We start from the raw sequence: 18118 nt of genomic DNA on the forward strand, positions 1-18118 counted from the left end.
GAGAGACAGGCTGTTTATGGCGATGAACGCTGAAAGCGATTTGACCAGGTACCATCCTTCTTGCACAACGAATACTTGTGCTACAAAACAGAACCGCAATAAGTAGATGATATTTTAGAGTTTCTATGAATTGAAAATGTACTTCGATTCACAAATAACATTTTGATGCCATCAGTTATGCTATCAGCAATCTTGGCTAGCCTCAGAGAATATGAAAAGCATAAATCAGGGAATAAGAAAAAATTAACTTGAGCTATTCCAGGACACTGGAACCGATAACTGGGACCAATCTCGAAACCGTTTGTACAGTTGTACGACCCGATATATACAATTTTTGGTGAGGGACATGTAACTGGTATGCAGGATGGACCAATCCAAACACCGTCGTCCGAACAGACCAAACGAATCCTGTAGTTTATTTTTTATTTTTTTTTTGGGAGCAACTTTATTTCGGAAGACTAACAAGGATATAACTATCAAATATTCAATTTTTTAAAAAAAAAAAAAAAACTCCCTGTCAACTGATGAAATTCATCTTATTACCTTTCATTAGTGTCACTTCAAATTCTCAACTTACTTTAAACTACTCCATATAACGAAGATATATGGGTGGTATCAATAAAAAGTAAAAATGATTCCATATCAATTACAAAGAGATGCTAACAATATATGGTGACAAGAAAACTCCGTAAAAAATTCTGATTCAAGAATTACTTAGTATGCAATGTTTGCATTTGTGATGCACGGTATTGTCGAAAGCAATTCAGTCTGCATACGATGGATACTGGGTAGGAAGTCTGCATATCATAAATACGTTTCACTTTACAGTTAATTGAATCATATGAAATATTAAGCGCCAATAACCCTTCTTGTGAACAAACAATCTAGAATCCACGAGATCTCATTTGTGAGACTGCGAAAACTACATGGAACAGTAGCGAATGCGCAAACTGAATGGAAAAATTCCTTTAACAGTTTTCTGATTTCAGTATCATCGAATGGCACGTTGAATTAAATAATTAGATGAATGTACAATTTTATATACCTGGCAAAATGCTTTCGGCAGTGTCCATAAACCATTTTCTTCGCAAATGATATAATTTATTTGTCCTGTAAAAGCATACACTCAGAAATTTCTTTCATAGAAAATATCGATGGTTTTGAAAAAAAAAAAAAAAAAACTCCAGTTAATTAATGAACTAGAGTAGCAAGCAGATTTTGCTAGCAAATTAAATTCTAAAAGTTAAAAAATCTATTAATTCAAAACTTTATGAAATTTTCTCTGAACACCATAATGAGACTAAAAGAATTGTTGAAGAGCGCAAAATGGAACATGCACTTCCAGAAAGTCTTAATAGAATGGCAAAAAGGTATGGTAAAAGCGGAATAGATTCAATACAATCTAGTTTATCAAGAAGCAATTTAGTTAGTTTTGTAATTTTCTTCTTTCATTCGAGAACTTCATAATTTTCAGAAACTTTCGCTGATTAAATTTATTGTTAAAGGAATGATGAACTTCCTACAATTCCTTAACATTCTGAAGTAATACCAATCATTATTGCATTATTCCTACAGCGAAATATACAGCGATCACGATAATTTGTTCCATTTGGACAATTAACGTCAGCTTGCTCAATTTTCGGAAGTACATATTGTGTTGTTTGGCAAGCCAAATTCATATTTCCGATCCAGTGACTGTTCAAACATTGTACTGTCACCGTTTTTTGCGAATTTTCGAACATAAATCCGGCTTCGCATGTATACGTACACATTGTGCCGTGACAATGATGATGAAAAGACAAACAAAATAAGTTAACTATGATCAAGAAACTAATTAAAAATAATGAATAAAATGTCGGAAAAAAAATTGAAATTATTGCATTTTAGTTATTGGCAATACTTGAAAGGATTAAGAACACAAAATAAAATCTAACCCATGATCTTGGGATATTTAATGGAGTACGTGAACCAATACTTAATGACCTGCAATCTTTTGCAGCACAAGAAGCACTCACCGGATCGAAGTACTTGTTTTCAACTGCAAGGAAACAACAATCTGTTTGCATCAAACAGTCGATGATAATTAAAGTTCCGAATATTGATGCCGTAAATTTAGAAATACTCTTCGTTCTTCGTCTCTCTTCTTTTGTCTGCCAGCGAAAAAGGACCAAAACTGATGAACGGACGAACAATCTCTTTCCGCCAAGAGATTCTCTACAAACTATTTATGTCTACCTGCACAATTTTGAAGAGCCAACAAGTTGAACATCTTGGATGATTGCAGAATGACTGCAGTGACAATAATTCGAGATGCATTTGACACATGAAGATGGATGGCTTTGACGTTTGACAGTCGGTCAACAAGTGTATACGGTATTGCAATCTCCAAAGGATTCTGAGCACACGACAGAATTCCTTGTTCTGAACAAAGCATCTATGCAAAATGAGAAAAAATTTATTAAGTGACATTTTTTTTAAACAAAGACTGGAAAGTCCTGAAAGCTTAAAAGATAATGAATACTAATGGTTTAATCCTCTAACAACCCCAATCTGCGATATGCACCATTTATTTACTAATTAGAACTTCTCGAGATTTTGATTTAAACATGCGGTAAAAAGATACTATAATGGTAATGCACCTTCCATACTTATCGTCGTTTTGTTGGCATATTGCAAATTGAATCCAATAATGGACAACACTGGCTTTGATTCAGTTGACAGAACAATCTCAAAACCTGTCAGAATGCTGATTGGAAAGATTTCACCTGTGAATGAAGCATGCAGTGAAATTTCACCCGCTTCTGCAAGCTGAGAACATGTAACCCAACCAGATGACCGCCCTGGAAACAGTGGGAAATAGCAAAAAGCAGGGAACATTCAAAGTACGTTGGATTACACTGATTTCAGTGCCGGTTAACCAGGGTGAACGAGTAGAGCAAGCTGACAACCTTTAGCATTTTGATCTTACTCATAACTAAGTGTTTCTGAATAGCTAATATAATATATCAATTTGTTTTCCTTCTAAATCGAAAATTGCGAACGCAATATTTAAAATATTGCTAAAAAATATAGCTAGTCATTACTATCCGATCGATGGAATCGTAAAGATTGGCATTCTCATAGCAATCATTTTTAAAATAAGTGAAGGAAACAATCCTTACTGTAGTTAAGGTAGCACAGGAAAGGAACTGCAACGAGCAGTTCTTCTGCAGTATAGTGGAATATGCATAGATCGATGCTGGATAGTACTGTGAATGAAGTGTTGAAGCAGTGATATTATTGCAATCTTTATTATAACCATCCCATTCAAACGGCTCACATTCGCCGTCTCCTTCGTAAATATAACACACACTCGAGGACACTGGAAGAACAACCAAAAAATGGTCAATCACTAGGATCAATCGAATTATCTGTCAATTTTCAATTAGAAAATCTTTTGAGTTCATGCTATTTCTGAACTATTATGGACAAAGCTATCAGTTCGACTTCCCTAGTTTATTCATTTTAATAATGTGTCATATTTTTGCAAACCGATCAGATAATCATTTTCATTTCTGTGAGAATAAAGTAGTAGTAATGATTAAAATTTCTATCTGTTCCAATTTTATATGCAATCATGTTTTGTTGGATAAATTTTACCTTCTCCAGCAATTACATGACAATTATTTTACATTTTCTTATTTTTTCCTTAAATCTCCTATTTTTTTTTACTTCTAATCAATTAAATTTAAATTTGTAGACTACGAGATTTTTTTCCAAAAAAAAAAAAAAAAAACGATACATTTGTTATCCTTAACACAGTGAAATTTCTCCTCAGCGAGACAATTCTGCGAACAACCATCGCCATCATTTAAATTTCTATCGTCACATTGCTCATCCTTACTCCGTTTGCCATCTCCACACACACTCATATCATAAGAGTAAATGGTACTTGGTGAATGCAACCCCTCAATTCCTGCACTTTCTACTGCTACTGAAGCAAACCATATGGAAAGCTTTTCCAGTTGTGTTTCAACATCTGGCTTTAATTTCAATGTGCATTTACCGGTTCCATCATCGCAATCTTGTACATCCGGAAGCCAAGCTTTCGTTGATGCGGTACAAACTTCAGAATCCGGCACTCCTTGGCATTTGTTTTCAGTTTTTTCATCATTTTACGCTATTATCAGTTTTATGAAAAGATCATTAATATTGCTCATCGTATCAGTCGACGTATTTGATTCAAAAATTAGTATTATTAACCTATATATTATGTGCATTCTGTATTTACTCAAAAAGTAAATGCGGTAAATTTTTTTGTGAGTGGAAAGGAACGGATTATTTCATTAATCCATCTTTTCACCAGCTTGATAGGATTTGGTATTTACTGAAGAATGCGATGCATTTTTTACCTAAATAAAGGGAACAGATTACATAGCATTTTACTAGTTTTAGAATAATAAATCCCACAGCTTGAAAAACGTCGAATTAGATTAGATGAAGTCCCATCCATTTCTCTATTTCATTAATCGTTTCTCTGTCAATGGAAGTCGGACTAGACATGACAGGGAAAATGTCTTATGAGTGTATTTCAGCTTCATCTGTCCCTTACGTATTACACGTCAACAGAAATGTTGTATAAGACATAAATCCCACAACTCCTAACAATTTCATTCACCACAATGCGATGGACTGGACGGCTGAACCCCAAAATGTGTTCGTAACGAGAAAATGCAGTGGGGCCGCTAAATGTTATAAGTGTTGCGTTTCTTTCATTTGCTTGGAAAGAGGGACTGTCGAACTTAACAAGTAAAACTGGTTAATGAATAAGCTCTCACTTAGCAGTTAAATAATGTTGTCGGACAAATAAAATTATATGTCCACCAAAACTCTTTGTTAAATAGGATTATACGTGTGATAAGATTGCTAGGTGAGCAGGATTGGTTAGATAGAGTTTTCAGTAGAGTTCAAATTTGCACAGTTTTGCAGGATGGAAGAGTCAGCAGAAGCAATGTCGGGAAACTTGTCGCTGGATGATAAGACAAAACAAATGCTAGATAATATGACTGAATGGGAAAATTTAGGACAAAGTATTATCACAGGCAAGAGGACGATGGTAGAGTTGGATGAACGACGTCAGAAATGTCGCGAAGCATTGAGGCAATTGCATAAAGCAAATAGTAGTGCAAATAAGGTTGTTTAACAGCATGAATTTCTATTTCTGTATAAGAAACTAATGACGTCCAGCTTTAGAACAAGAGTTGTCAGATAATGTGGACAAATGTTAATGAGAAATAGCTTAGCGATTTATGGCACAGAATAAGTTATGGTCGAATAAATGTTCTAAAAGTTTCAAATGAGTTTGATGATTTCAGCTCCTACTGAACTAAAGACACCATAACAAAAATTTTTAGCTAGAGCGGTTAGTCTCTCTCGGAAACGTTTCCGTTATTTTAATGAAATTACCTGACAGATATTTTACAAAAAAGGTATCGGTGCAACAAACAGCTTCCATCTCTTTTCTTTTGCAGAAAAGGAAGAATTGGGTTTGCTTTGGAAGTACTACATTTCTCAAGGTTACAATCGACCAAACAAAGCAAATGATTGAAGATGACATGAAGGTTATTGGTGCGACTCTCAACGAAGCTCGAGAAAGTATCAAAAACCAAGTGGATAAGTTGAAGAAAATGGAAAACTGCAAGAGTCTTGTAGATCTTGGTTTCAGCTTGGATCGAATTGATTAAACTGTCGTGATCCAGACCAGGCAGGTCTTTTGTTACTCAATTTTGCGTACAGAAAAGGAGCGGAAATATACTGAGAGTGAAGAAAAGTGCAACTTAAGGGAGTTAGCAGTGTTCTCATATTTTCTCATAGTTTCTGAAAGAAAATGTTTGATTTAACGAGAACGCTACAAAAACCTTAGTAAAATGGAAACAGAACAGTCTTATCAGTGTGAGAAATATTAGATTGAAAAGTGATCAAATCTGATTAAAAAATGAAGCGTTACCGGTAGCTTGTTCTGGACCCCAAAAGCCTGACATTTGGAATGGTTCAGATGAACTAGCTGAGATAGCCTATTGTATGACACGTCTGTCTGTGGTGCAATGCGTTTCTTGTACACCTTTTTGTCGTGGACCGCAATTCATACTGCTTAATGGTGATGCCCACATCTAAAGAAATCATCAAAACAATCACTTTAATTTAAATGTTTCCATCACAAAGTATTACTGTCAACTGTCAAAATTAACATTAAGTTCATTTATTTTGTATAGCTGGTCTTCGTTGGTGTTTTCAACCAATTTTTGAAAAGATATTGATTAATTCGTTTCCGTTGCTTTACTTGTTAGCTTATAAAATGACTTCTCCTTTACGTGACCAGATGAAACTAATTATAAAGCCACATTTGTTACTGGTTAATTTCATTAATTTTTTAAGCGATGTAATCACTTACAATCTTGATACTTTTAGAGATTCTTTTTGGCCATGGTATAATTTGTGGACCGATAACAATTAGGAGTCACTGGACGTACCATCCAATTTGTATATTTATTGTTGCGCAATGAATGTATTGGCACAACTGTCTTCTAAACAGAAGCTATATGGATATCCAAATAGATGAACCGAAAGTTTTTGAAATTATATGCAGTTGCATAGATGTATTGGTGATTATTGATGGTTCATTTATATTTTTCAAATGATGTAAATTACCACTCTAGTCATATACTGTTCTAGGCACCTTGTAACTCATGTAATTCCGGAAAGGTGTACTTTTAAATCGTTGAGTTGCATCACATGGATCAACTGTTTCTGGGTCAGCACGCGCTGTATTTTTAACCGTTGGATTCGTATCGCTTAGCATATCACCTGAAAAATGTATTAAATAGGAAAGAAACGGTAGAGGTAATTTTGCATAAGATATTTCTCACAAGAATTTCTCTTAAGATTCTGCATCTTGCGAAGATGTGGTATGATCTTTTTGAACAACCAAGAAAGAAGAGTTAAAAAGAAGGCAAAAGTACTGCAGATAATGTATTTCCTTTAAAGCAGTTGAGATTCTAGAACCGTTATCAATCTTTATTATCAAGAAATTACGGGACGGCCATTGCTATGTTCTATTTATAAAATTGTTGTAAAGGATTTTAATGTTGTTGATGTAGTGTGAATGTAATCTCTTATGGCTTGAACTTGAATAGTTAATTATAATAAACTATGCTAAGACCAGTTTATCCCTTATCTAAGAACTTTCTACCCTTCTGTTACATGTAGGTATAAAATAAGAAATCAAGCTGCTATACTTTGGTGCTTATTGTTTCAACTTTCTTTCCGATTTGTTCCAGTCGAATTGCTGAGGAGAAACTGTGATGTTAGGACTTCACAGCCTGATCAAAGTAGGTTCGAAGCATGAAGTGAAGTCACTCGTTTCATTTGGTACAGCAGCGTATTTTTCTATATCCTTAATGTATTAATAACTGGATAGGTTTTTCTATCCTCATTCTTGAAAATATTTTGATATTAGCTGTAGGCTATATTTTGACGCATTTTAAGCATTGGTCTCATATCTGATGTAATCATCTAACATTATAAGTTAATATTAATAAGCATCTGCATAAGTATTCGAACTAATCAACTTCCTATAATGTTAGGAACTGGAAGGATGAATTCATAGGGCGTATTACTTGTTGTGCCCAGTCATCTAAACTTAAATTTAATGATCGCTTCGACAGCTTTGCTTTAATACTTTTATTCAGTAACTGCCCCTGCGCACATAAGTTATATCTTTAACCATGTCTTCCTTTTTGTCCTCGTATAAAGTTTTAGCCCTAGTACTTTTTTTTATATCAGTACTATGTTACTACAACTCGTCCCACTTTATTTCATTCCTTTCAAATAGTATAAAATCTGTGCATCAGAATTGTAAATCAAAACGCAACACCTTCAAATTCTTTCAAGATACGTGTGCAACAAATCTGATGAAAGAAAGAGTTATTACCAGTCACCATAGAAGGTATTTTTTCCCTACAGGGGTTACTGCATGGTACTTCACTGGTCCCGTGATGAACATGCCAAAGACCGAGAATATGGCCAGTCTCATGAATTAAATTATTGATTTGTCCAGGTGTCCCGAAACGATCATAGCGAAGTAGTATTCCACCTTAACTGATATAAATATCTTTTTCCCATGGAAATGTTGAAAAGCCCACTAGATCACTTACCATCCAATCACCAAACTGTACTGTCAATCCATTCTCGTTGTCTACTCCAACTACTGCTTTGTATTCTTCGACATTGATATAACGCCTGGATTTATTTGTTTTCTGTCTTTGAAATTAAAATTCAGCATTTTAAAAAGCAAATGACACTTAAATTCCTCTCAGAGCAATGCAATTAAATTGGAATAGGAATGATTTTCATTATTGGTTATGGCCAGTGATTTAGTGTAAGACATTTCGTGGCACGCCTAATTCTTATTTCAAATCGAGTCATTCTGCATATAAATTTAGTACTTGCAAAAGGGAATTCAACTTTTCCCAATCAAATTATTCCACTGATGTAAGCGATTGATTAGTTTTTCTTTTAGTGAAATATTTCAAAAGAATAAAATAACAGAAACAGCGAGATGGAATGCATGGAAAATTCAAAAACTTTTTTCTGAAAAAACAAAATTCAAAGGATTAAATGACGGAAAGGCTAACTCTTCAACAAATTCCATTTCTTTTCTCCATTGTTGAGAATACACGGAAAAGAGTCAATTAAGTGAAATGGCAGCAGACAATTTAATGAAATCTGTACTACCTACATCTTGCAATCACCACCGTCATCACCGGTAATCGCACGACAACATTCAGTGTCACAGCGTTTGTTACCGATCACTGATGACCGACAACCAAATACAATAGTTTTACGTCTTAAAGACGTGTTGCGGATATTGATCACTTCAAGATCCCATCTGTAGCGCAGTGTTAGTAGGAAATTTGCTAGCATCAAATAATCTAAGGGAAAAAAGACGAGTAGTTGAACGTACGTGATGTTGTATGACGCAAAAGCCTTCAGAAGTCCGGCGTGTTGTCGCATCGCTGAACCATCCGTATATTCACATTGCTGCAAGTAAATAGGATTCTATTTAATAGTTCAATTAATTGAAATAACTCGAATTCTGACAAATTTCATTACCAAATGTAAAAGAAACAAATTATTTCTCGTGAATGTTTCTAATAGTTTGAACCCTTTACTGTTTCTATTATCTCATAATGAGCAAAGTATAAGGTAAAACCATTATAAAGAATATTTGAAAGTGGTAATTATCATTCCCTTAGTTCTGTTAATTATTTATTCATTCCATTGGTTTCTTTTCAATTAATTTCTCTTACAGGTAGGGAAGAGAAAAGGAGAAAGAGAAAGCTAAGAGACAGTTCAATGTAGAGCAAATAGTCTCACCTTCCATTATCATCACTAATCAATACTACCCGATATTTCAATTTCTTGACGGCTTGCAAATTCCATTGATGTAAATAATTGCTCTCAACTGTTGGATTATCGCAAACAGTCTGACCACAATAAGGTATTTCTATATTTCGTGGTTTGTCTTTCTGCAGGATTTCTTGCTTTCGTATACCCAAATGACTCCCTAATATTGACTAAGATTATGCTTCCCATTAATAAGAAATCTCTTAGCAATGGGAAGCTTAAAATCTCTTTGAATCGTAAATACTAACACCCAACCAATGATGCATACCAAGGTGTTTCCAATGACGGAAGTCTGAAAATTTCTCTTCAGTGACATTTCCCTCCCATTGTTCTCGAATTAACTCTGAATGATTCATAAAGCGATCCGATATGCGCAGTTTCCCAATATAACCCCGAAATCCGACGATTTGGTCACGACCACTGCTGTCTATCGCCAAATACAATTTTTTGCATGCACTCCGGATTTCCGAATAAAGAACACCAAACTGGGACAATATCTTGAGTATTTGAAAAATTTTTTAAATTACAATGATTTTTGTAAGTTAAGAGTTGAACTTAGGAAAACTGCATTAAAATCTTGAAAAATGGATAATTTTTATCTGCGAGATGTTTTCCAACAAATTAAATTGCATCCTGTTGATAGAAAAAGATCATGCTATGAGATATAATTGGAATACAAAACGTTACCTCACGTACCAATTTATCAACACGTGCACCATTCACGTGAAGTAAAAGTTGATGCGAATCATATGCAATTGCTATTTGAATCCATTCATCGAGACGATAAGGTTTCTCATTTCTTAAATAATTAACTGCGAAAATTTTTGCAAGGTTTCTTTACATTCTGTTAAGTTTTCTCACTTTATTAGATCAGAAAAAATCAAATATTTTTTAAGTCAGAATTCTGCGAGAATTTCTCGAAGTCGAAGGGGAAAAATGATTTTACTTAGGTGACGCATGGACTGCTTCTTTCCATGTCTTTTAGTTAAAATGATTGGTTCAGATGATAAAGTTAGTGGCTAGATAACCTGATCTGATATGATCCAGGTGCTAATTTTGGAGTCAATGATATTGCTAAATGAGCTCCGTGTTCGTCATTGAACTCCGTTTCTATTGAAATCCTCCACGTTGTTACATCCCTCTCTTTTCCGCATATGTCATTAAGTCCTTTAATTCAATTAACAAACTTGGCAGCAGATCTTTAACACAAATTAGTAGACAGGTGTTTATGATATCAAATCAAGAAAATCTTATCATACTTGTTGTAAATAGTCTGACATTTTTTTTGAGTTCGTGTGTTCTCATTATTGCTCAAATCGTGATAGGATAACTGAGTGCAGATATGACTAAGTATTGGCTTCTCAAAGGAGACATAAGATCTTTAACACAGCTATTTTAATTTGCCAAGTAAAAAGAAGTGTTTGACACTGATACTTAAAATCAGAAAAAAGTTTATGAAAGATAGAAAAAACACAAACCAATTATAGTTGCCGAATCTGGCTGGCCACCTTCTATTTGTTGCCCATATTTCCAGCAAATGCGAAACGCATATTATTTCCAAAAGTTTGCCATACTGGCGTACTTAACCGTAATCCTGTTAACCCATTTAAATATAATGCATAATCCCTTGGCACTTCAGGTACTGTATGATAAAGAAGTCTAAAAAAAGAAGTATCTGCATGCAATGTTCGATTTTCCGAGATTCCAAAATAACTTCAAAAAGGAAAAACTGCTTGAATTTGGAAATCACTAAAGTTACGCTTGACTTTTCTAAGATTACCTTATCTGATAATCCAATGGATGACTTATCTTTGGTAACCCACTTATCAATCTCAAACCATTTCATATGAAATCAACTGTAATTCTGATCAGTTTAGCTTCATCCATTGTCTAACACAAATACTCATATATATTGTCATATTTAGTATTATCCAATCGTTCCTTTAAAAGTAGAGGAAAAGAGTTAATTATAATTTTGTGATAAATTTCAAGAAGAAAAAAGGATAGATGATGGGGACCTTGAAGAGGTCAAATTCGATTCCTCATTGATGTCACCGCTAGTTTTCATTGTCTCTTCCGAACAACAGAAGTTATACATGAGAGAATATAGCAATAGTAGTAACAATAGTAACTGTCGTGCCATCATGTGGATTTTAGTTGAAAAACTTTACAGATTTATCAATGGACGACCTTTTTGTCATATACAAATCAAAATTTCAAAAAGCATCGAAGCAGTGGTTTATAAAATTTGTTGAACCTGACTGAGAAGAAGGGGAAAGAATATTGTATTATATCGAGAAACAACTGCTTAACTTGAAGATGCTATAACAGATAACAAGCTCTCGTCAAACTCTGTGACATCTTTCCTGTAACATTTTCCAAGAAAATTTGTTCCATCCAGAAAGTTCAATGACCAACAAGAAAAAGTAGCACTTATATCATCGATGTAATGTTTTTTTTTTTTTCGCTAAAAATACGTTTATAAAAATTTTATGTTTAAGTTTTTTTCCAAATTTCTCAAAAAATATGGAAGCTTTTTTCTTACCTTTTTGTATCATTGTGACAAATATAAGTACAAAAAGCTTTTTAATTCTTTTTAAATTTTACCTTAAATTAAAAGTAGAAATGTAGCGAATGAAGATGAAAGATGTCTTAATCTAATGAAAGAAACTCATTCTAAAACCTTTCAATATTTTTGATAGCAATAGTCATTTTATTATGCTAAATCTGCCAAAAAGCTGTCAGTTTGAATTTTGAAGTATGAAATAACGCCCGGATCATTCGACTTCTGATAACTTCGGTTGACGAAGCTAATTAATTTGATTTTGTGAAATTTTCAAAGTTGAAATAAATCTCTTCCAAATGCAATGACTGAAAATTTTCTTCAAAGTATCATTTTATTTTTCAAATATGCTTTGGTCCATAATTAAATAAAATGTTAGCAAAAGCAAAAAGAAATCTAATTTTAAGATAAAATTAAATTTTCAATTCTCTACAGAATTTCACAAAAACATAAAAATTTTTCAGTAAAATCTTACGATAGTAGATGATTTGAAGTTGTTCCCAATAGAGTTGAAATAAGTTTTGGACCTGGCAGTAAGAATTTCAGTTTAAAATTTAAGCATTAATTTTATGTAATTTGTTCCAACAAAAATGGTTGGGAATGTAAAATTGCATAATGGAATCAGTCCCATAATTCATTGAACTTAGCGCTATTGACGGGGAGGTGTGGGGGTGAGAGGGTAGTACATCTTTCGTTTTCGATAAGCATAGACGAGGGCTTTGGATAATTCGTCCCGAGCTTGAATTTTAATTCTAAAGTTTCCAGCAAAATTTTGAGCTGTAGGGCTAGAAGTTAAAATGTTAAATCAATATTTTCATGCCTAATTTCACTTAAATTTCGAAATTTCAAGGAAAATTTTCTGATTCGAAATTGAGTACTTCTAAATTGCAGAGTTTTAATGCGGATGTGGCATGTATCATTTATCAATTTATCTTTGTTTGTTTTTGCGGTCGATTGTGCAATACCGTTTTTGAATGCTTATTTGGATGAAAGAAGTCAGAAGTCATTACACACAGTTCTGATCAGTGCTCTTGATAGCAACGTTTGGTTTTCCAAATGTTTTTAAACTTAAATCCAAGTTTTTGAAATCCGTACAATATCGTCAAATTCTTTTACTGTCTATTTTAGTTCATAAGCTCTTCGTTATAGTCCTGAAGACATAAACGATTTGGAAGATTTGTGTCTACCAGATAGTTGACCTCAGAAAGGGAACGATTTTATGAAGATGAGGTTAGGAATCTCGTAGTAATAGTTTGAGCAGGTTTGAGCTGTAACCATAATTTTATAGTTGTGTTGGTTTAGCTATAATAGTTATGGTATCAGTTTTTGGGGCAGTGTTTTATTTGCAGTAGCATATCTTCCAGTACAAATATATTTTCTTTGTTTCAGGAGTTATCTGCTATACATCGTGGTGCAGCTGGTTTGAAACTTGCGGACATCCCAATTGAAGCTAGCAAGAATAAAGTGATTTTAAAATGTTTTGACTTATCCATTTCTTTCAAGTTTCCTATATTTTAAAAAGTAGATAAATCTACAAAAATATGATTCATTTTCCTCTTCTGATATTCAACTTTTGATATCAGTACTGATATTGCTAACTGTTTTACAGGCTCTCTGTAGTAGAGTTCAAAAAGTAAATGGTGAAGAATTGGGACAACTATATCATGCAGTTAGTGCTGCGGTTGCTCTGAAAGATTGTTCTCTATCCATACCAAATGCTAAGGGAACTGTCGAAGCAGTGTTAAAACAAGATTCTCCAACTTCTCAGAACATATTTTTGGCACTTTCTATTGCGGATAAATTGAAATTGAAAGTGAACTATAAAGATTTTGCCGAAGCTTTAACTGCTGCACTGGTAAAGGATGATGGTGCTTCTAGGTTACTTTTAACTCCGATACCTCATCTGATATTGCCTTTCTGTCAGTTTAACGAATTACCTCTAGTTTTGTTGGAAACCTTAAATCTTTAAAAAAAATATTGACTTGAACGTTAACATTGATATTATCTGCCTTGCTTTGCTAACATTAATTGTTCTGTATCAAATTATGTTTTAGTCTTTCATATGGATTGAATGCGGCAGCTCTACTGGATAACACTAACGCTGGAAAGTTCTTCATACGAGTCGAGGATCTGGTGGGTCAGGCGGAAGAAGTGGATGGCAAATATCTTCATGTAAGTTTTATAAATTTGCTCATCGAAGTGTAGTGGGGAAGCGGATAAATGTGAACTAGATGAGGGAGGGAAACGGAAAATTACATTGGGAAGTTAATGAATTTCATAACATTAACCGTTGCAGTTGGAAGGTGGCTTATCAATCACTGCTTTTGGCGTTTATGGAATTTATAATCTAGCTGATAAACTAGACAAGTCACCAAGTGTAAAAAGCGTTAGTTTTTATTTAAACGTCAACAAAACGAGAAACTGTTGTAATGTTCATCATTTGTCTCTGATTTCCATAAAGGTGTTTCGAAATCACAAGTCAGCTTCAGCAGTGGTACTAAGAAAACCTTGTTTAGGACGAAGCAGTGAAATTAGTAAATTACTTGCTTAGTCGTAGGAATGTACAGTCGGATCGCGGTGCGTATCTCCTATTGTTGACATTGAAGAAGCTTGCGAATAACCATTTCCAAATTCCAGCTGTCTTTTCTTTGGCATCAAGCGCATTCTTATTGGATACGGACAAAGTGAGTTTATTTCGCAATCAATTTCTATTATTTTTTTGCTAATTTTTTCCGGAGTAGTAGTGCTACTATTGATGTGTTTTATCAAAACTACATTTTCTGAAAAAATCTTCAGTACCAAAGATACAGGGTAATTTTCCACACCAAAGGTCTTCAAATCTGCGACATATTTTTGTTATGCTGCACTGAAATTTTACAGTCATAATTTTTCTAGAAAATGAAAATAATTAAAGCATGAAGGTACTTAAAAAAAGAGTTACTCAAATCTTTTATATATGATCTCGTTATTGAACTTTCACTAATTTCTTATCAAAATTGTCATTATTGATAGTAAAAGTTCATTACAGCCTTTGGTAATTCGTGTTTCGAATGTGTTGGGCGAATCGGTTGGACCATTATCAGTCATTTTGGATACAGTGACACATTTAATTTCCAAAGAAATTGTAGTTGTACGACAACAGTTAAAAGCAGTTGTATCTGATAAAACCAACACGTTATATGAAGTATATGTTAAAAATGTCAAACAACGTGGATTTTATAATCTTGCCCTAAGCGCTGGAAGTCAGGTAATCATCCATCATACCGCACTACGTGAGATTTAAATCGAAGAATTTATTTTATAATCGTATTTTGGAATATCTGAAAGAGATGTGTTTTAAGTAATATTGTAGATGGAAGCATTTGATTATCCGGAAGGATTTAATATTGGTGCTTTTTTTTTCAGAAAGTAGTTAAAGTATTTTTGTGTATTCTTTTCTCTTTTTTCCTATTGTTTTTTTTATATATTATTTTGTTTTATTTAGGTGTATTCCATTCTAGGACAAACGTTTGGTTGGAACAAATGGTGTATCACTCATGATGAGAGTTCTTGTAAAAGTGCATATCGAAGATGTCACAGTGGCTGTGTTCGACCGGGAACTTCTGAAGCCGTCATCAGTCATCTCGTAGGTGCCAAAATATAGTCCAAAATCAAGATGTTTAGTACAATATTTCGTTCGCCCAAGATTTTATATGTTTCGATATTATTGGAGAATTCTCCTTAAATTTAACTCAGCTTCAAATTTGTGAATTCACTTCCATTGTTGGAATAGGATTGAATGAACGCTTTATTCTTATTTTAAAATTAATTTGTTAAAAAGAACAAAAACGATTATAATTTGAGAAGGATGGAATTCATATCTTTCAGAGTTAGGGAAAGTTCAAAGATCGGAAAATTTTTGGAAACCGATCTACACAACAAGATGGAGATCAGATTCAAAGTTAAAGAAGCAAAAACCGGGGAAACAATATTGGTTCATCAGGCATTCGTAGCATTTGTTCATAGTAATACCCGTCAAGAAATTATTTTTGTTGCCACACCGGATCACAACAACAATTACGTATTTGACGTGGTATGATTGGGTTTTTTCTTAAAATAAGTATCTTTTTATATCGAAAAAATAACGTTTTTATACTGATATAGTATGTGTTGTGCACAGCTATTCTCAAAAGATAGGTTTACATGAAAGCCGTCAAATACTCACCGTATATTGCTTGATTTTTTAGGATTTCGAGAAAGTTGCAAAAGACTTTGAAGGTTTATCAGGCCGATATGCAGTTCGATTGGTAGTGGGTGATTCAGCAATATCGCATCCTTTAGACTGGAACTTAGTATGAACATGAAATTTGTTCAAGGAACATAAAATGCCTATTATATTTGACATAAATCTCGATAAGCGTTTAGCATTTAATTGAGTTGGTCTAGGAATGAAGCATTTGTAACAAACAGCGATTTTATCCGTTTTTACTAATATCTTTGCAGATGGATATTAACTTGAAGCTTCCTGCAGTAGTTGCTTCAAAAATAAAAAAATCCGAACGCGTTGTCTACGAGAAAGCACCGGAAATCAGTCATTTGTTTCGGGAGCCGGAAAAACGGCCGCCACGAATTGTTTCAACTATTTTTGTTTTTCTGTCTGCATTTCCATTGCTCATTGTCCTTATTTTGGTATGTTGGTCGAATATTTAAAACTTTTCGTTGACAGTATCAGAGTATTACTTCAGATGCAAATTTGATTTATGAAAGGTTTCAGTGGTTACTCATTGGAATCAATTTTGGAAACTTGCCAGCATCTCCCTTTATTTTGCTTTTTCATGGTGGTTTAATAGGTAAGCCAAAATTTTTTATTTTATGGTTTTCAATTAGTAAGCAATAATGATCATGAGCTAAGCAAACTGTAAGCAACAAACCAGGTCTTTAAAGTGATTCTACTTATTTATGCTATAAGCATTGCAGGTAATTGCTTTGTTAAGAAGTTCAGTTCATTATTTCGGCTTTTTGGGCTGAAACAAATAGTGCCAGGTTTCCCCCCACTAGTAGATGTCATTCATGAATACAGTGACATCTTTCATCGGAATTAAGATGCCCTTTTGATGAACTTAGATTATGTATATGTCGTAACCAACCATAAATTTCACTTCTTTGCCGTATTTTAATAATTTTGTCATCTAGCAAATACTGGAAATTGTTGCTCCAATTTTTAGTACATTCCAAGGACTTTGCATAATACCTTGTTATAGAATCATTTATTTTTTGAAGGAATATTCGGATTATATTTTATTTTCTGGCTGCAGTTAACTATGTTTGAAACACTGAAATATTTATCGGTGATTGGTACCATAACATTTATTTCGGGAAACCGTTTGTTGAGAATACTTGCAGCAAGACGAAAGTAAGAAATTTGAAATTTATTTTGGTAATTATTCTGTGTTATAAAACTTCATTATATATATATATATATATATATATATATATATATTTTGGAGAATAATGAAAATTCAAAGTATCATATTGGATATCTACCAAAGTCCTGGGTGCAAAAAAAAATTTCTGAATGTTGAACTGAATATTTTAGTAAGAAATTCTGGAAAAAGTGGTACTTAAAATTTTCCAGTAGCTTCAAGTGCTATGTTAGAAATAAGACTCACAATGCCAAATATGTTGTTGCAGAGAAAAAACCAATTAATACGAATGAACGAACTGCTGTAATGGGAAATGGAGCTATTGCTTACATAATTTTCATTTACTTCGCATTCTGTGAACACCAGTTTTCCTTAGCTTTCTTGAGTTTTACAGCTGTCTCGATGAATAAATTGTTGAGTTCTCTGGATTTTGAATTTAGACCTAAGATTATTCATTTATTTATATTGTTGATCTGTTTGCTACGGCAGGTTTGTACTTGGCCCTCAATTTTTGATTATGTTACTGTTCTCGCTATTAGGATCCATAAATAATATATGTATTTCTGTGTGTTTCATATGGCAAAAATGGTTACTTGTTCTAATTTATGAAACGATGCGACGATAATGGATTTCAAGAGTTTTGAAACAGCTTAAATTAATTAGATATATGCTAATAAAATCAAAATGCAGATAATTAACGTTAAAATGG

The 18118-nt window shown here is 33.5% G+C and overlaps 5 protein-coding genes across 6 annotated transcripts; 2 read left to right on the forward strand and 3 right to left on the reverse strand.

Moving 5' to 3' along the window:
* Nucleotides 1-14: 14 nt before the first annotated feature.
* Bm18162 (Uncharacterized protein) lies at nucleotides 15-1772 on the reverse strand (the record flags this gene model as incomplete). 2 transcript variants are annotated; one of them, XM_043074657.1, is made up of 5 exons in its annotated part: nucleotides 15-80; nucleotides 249-408; nucleotides 715-797; nucleotides 1046-1110; nucleotides 1550-1772. In XM_043074657.1, the coding sequence occupies 5 exons, from the start codon at nucleotides 1770-1772 to the stop codon at nucleotides 15-17; spliced, it is 597 nt and encodes a 198-aa protein (XP_042930591.1). The 2 variants fall into 2 exon arrangements, with proteins under 2 accessions (XP_042930591.1, XP_042930590.1); XM_043074656.1 differs by having other exon boundaries at nucleotides 715-884.
* A 111-nt stretch (nucleotides 1773-1883) lies between these two features.
* Nucleotides 1884-3911, reverse strand: Bm1302 (Uncharacterized protein; the record flags this gene model as incomplete). Its single annotated transcript, XM_043074658.1, has 5 exons — nucleotides 1884-2038; nucleotides 2236-2421; nucleotides 2640-2727; nucleotides 3162-3361; nucleotides 3782-3911. The coding sequence occupies 5 exons, from the start codon at nucleotides 3909-3911 to the stop codon at nucleotides 1884-1886; spliced, it is 759 nt and encodes a 252-aa protein (XP_042930592.1).
* A 755-nt stretch (nucleotides 3912-4666) lies between these two features.
* Bm9785 (Uncharacterized protein) lies at nucleotides 4667-5723 on the forward strand (the record flags this gene model as incomplete). Its single annotated transcript, XM_001897531.2, has 3 exons — nucleotides 4667-4788; nucleotides 4969-5173; nucleotides 5511-5723. The coding sequence occupies 3 exons, from the start codon at nucleotides 4667-4669 to the stop codon at nucleotides 5721-5723; spliced, it is 540 nt and encodes a 179-aa protein (XP_001897566.2).
* Nucleotides 5724-6053: 330 nt separating this feature from the next.
* Bm9784 (Uncharacterized protein) lies at nucleotides 6054-11590 on the reverse strand (the record flags this gene model as incomplete). Its single annotated transcript, XM_043074659.1, has 12 exons — nucleotides 6054-6149; nucleotides 6716-6843; nucleotides 7970-8131; nucleotides 8204-8277; nucleotides 8777-8926; nucleotides 9002-9078; nucleotides 9444-9604; nucleotides 9713-9941; nucleotides 10132-10243; nucleotides 10473-10611; nucleotides 11027-11103; nucleotides 11463-11590. The coding sequence occupies 12 exons, from the start codon at nucleotides 11588-11590 to the stop codon at nucleotides 6054-6056; spliced, it is 1533 nt and encodes a 510-aa protein (XP_042930593.1).
* Nucleotides 11591-12905: 1315 nt separating this feature from the next.
* Nucleotides 12906-17693, forward strand: Bma-ostd-1 (Uncharacterized protein; the record flags this gene model as incomplete). The annotated part of the gene is made up of 14 exons (XM_043074660.1): nucleotides 12906-13049; nucleotides 13397-13471; nucleotides 13617-13885; nucleotides 14062-14179; nucleotides 14304-14393; nucleotides 14524-14691; nucleotides 15036-15254; nucleotides 15508-15632; nucleotides 15875-16079; nucleotides 16234-16338; nucleotides 16490-16675; nucleotides 16761-16836; nucleotides 17267-17399; nucleotides 17678-17693. The coding sequence occupies 14 exons, from the start codon at nucleotides 12906-12908 to the stop codon at nucleotides 17691-17693; spliced, it is 1929 nt and encodes a 642-aa protein (XP_042930594.1).
* Nucleotides 17694-18118: the final 425 nt, after the last annotated feature.

This window comes from Brugia malayi (assembly GCF_000002995.4).
Source record: "Brugia malayi strain FR3 genome assembly, contig: Bm_v4_ChrX_scaffold_001, whole genome shotgun sequence".
Classification (NCBI taxonomy): Eukaryota; Metazoa; Nematoda; class Chromadorea; order Rhabditida; family Onchocercidae; genus Brugia; species Brugia malayi.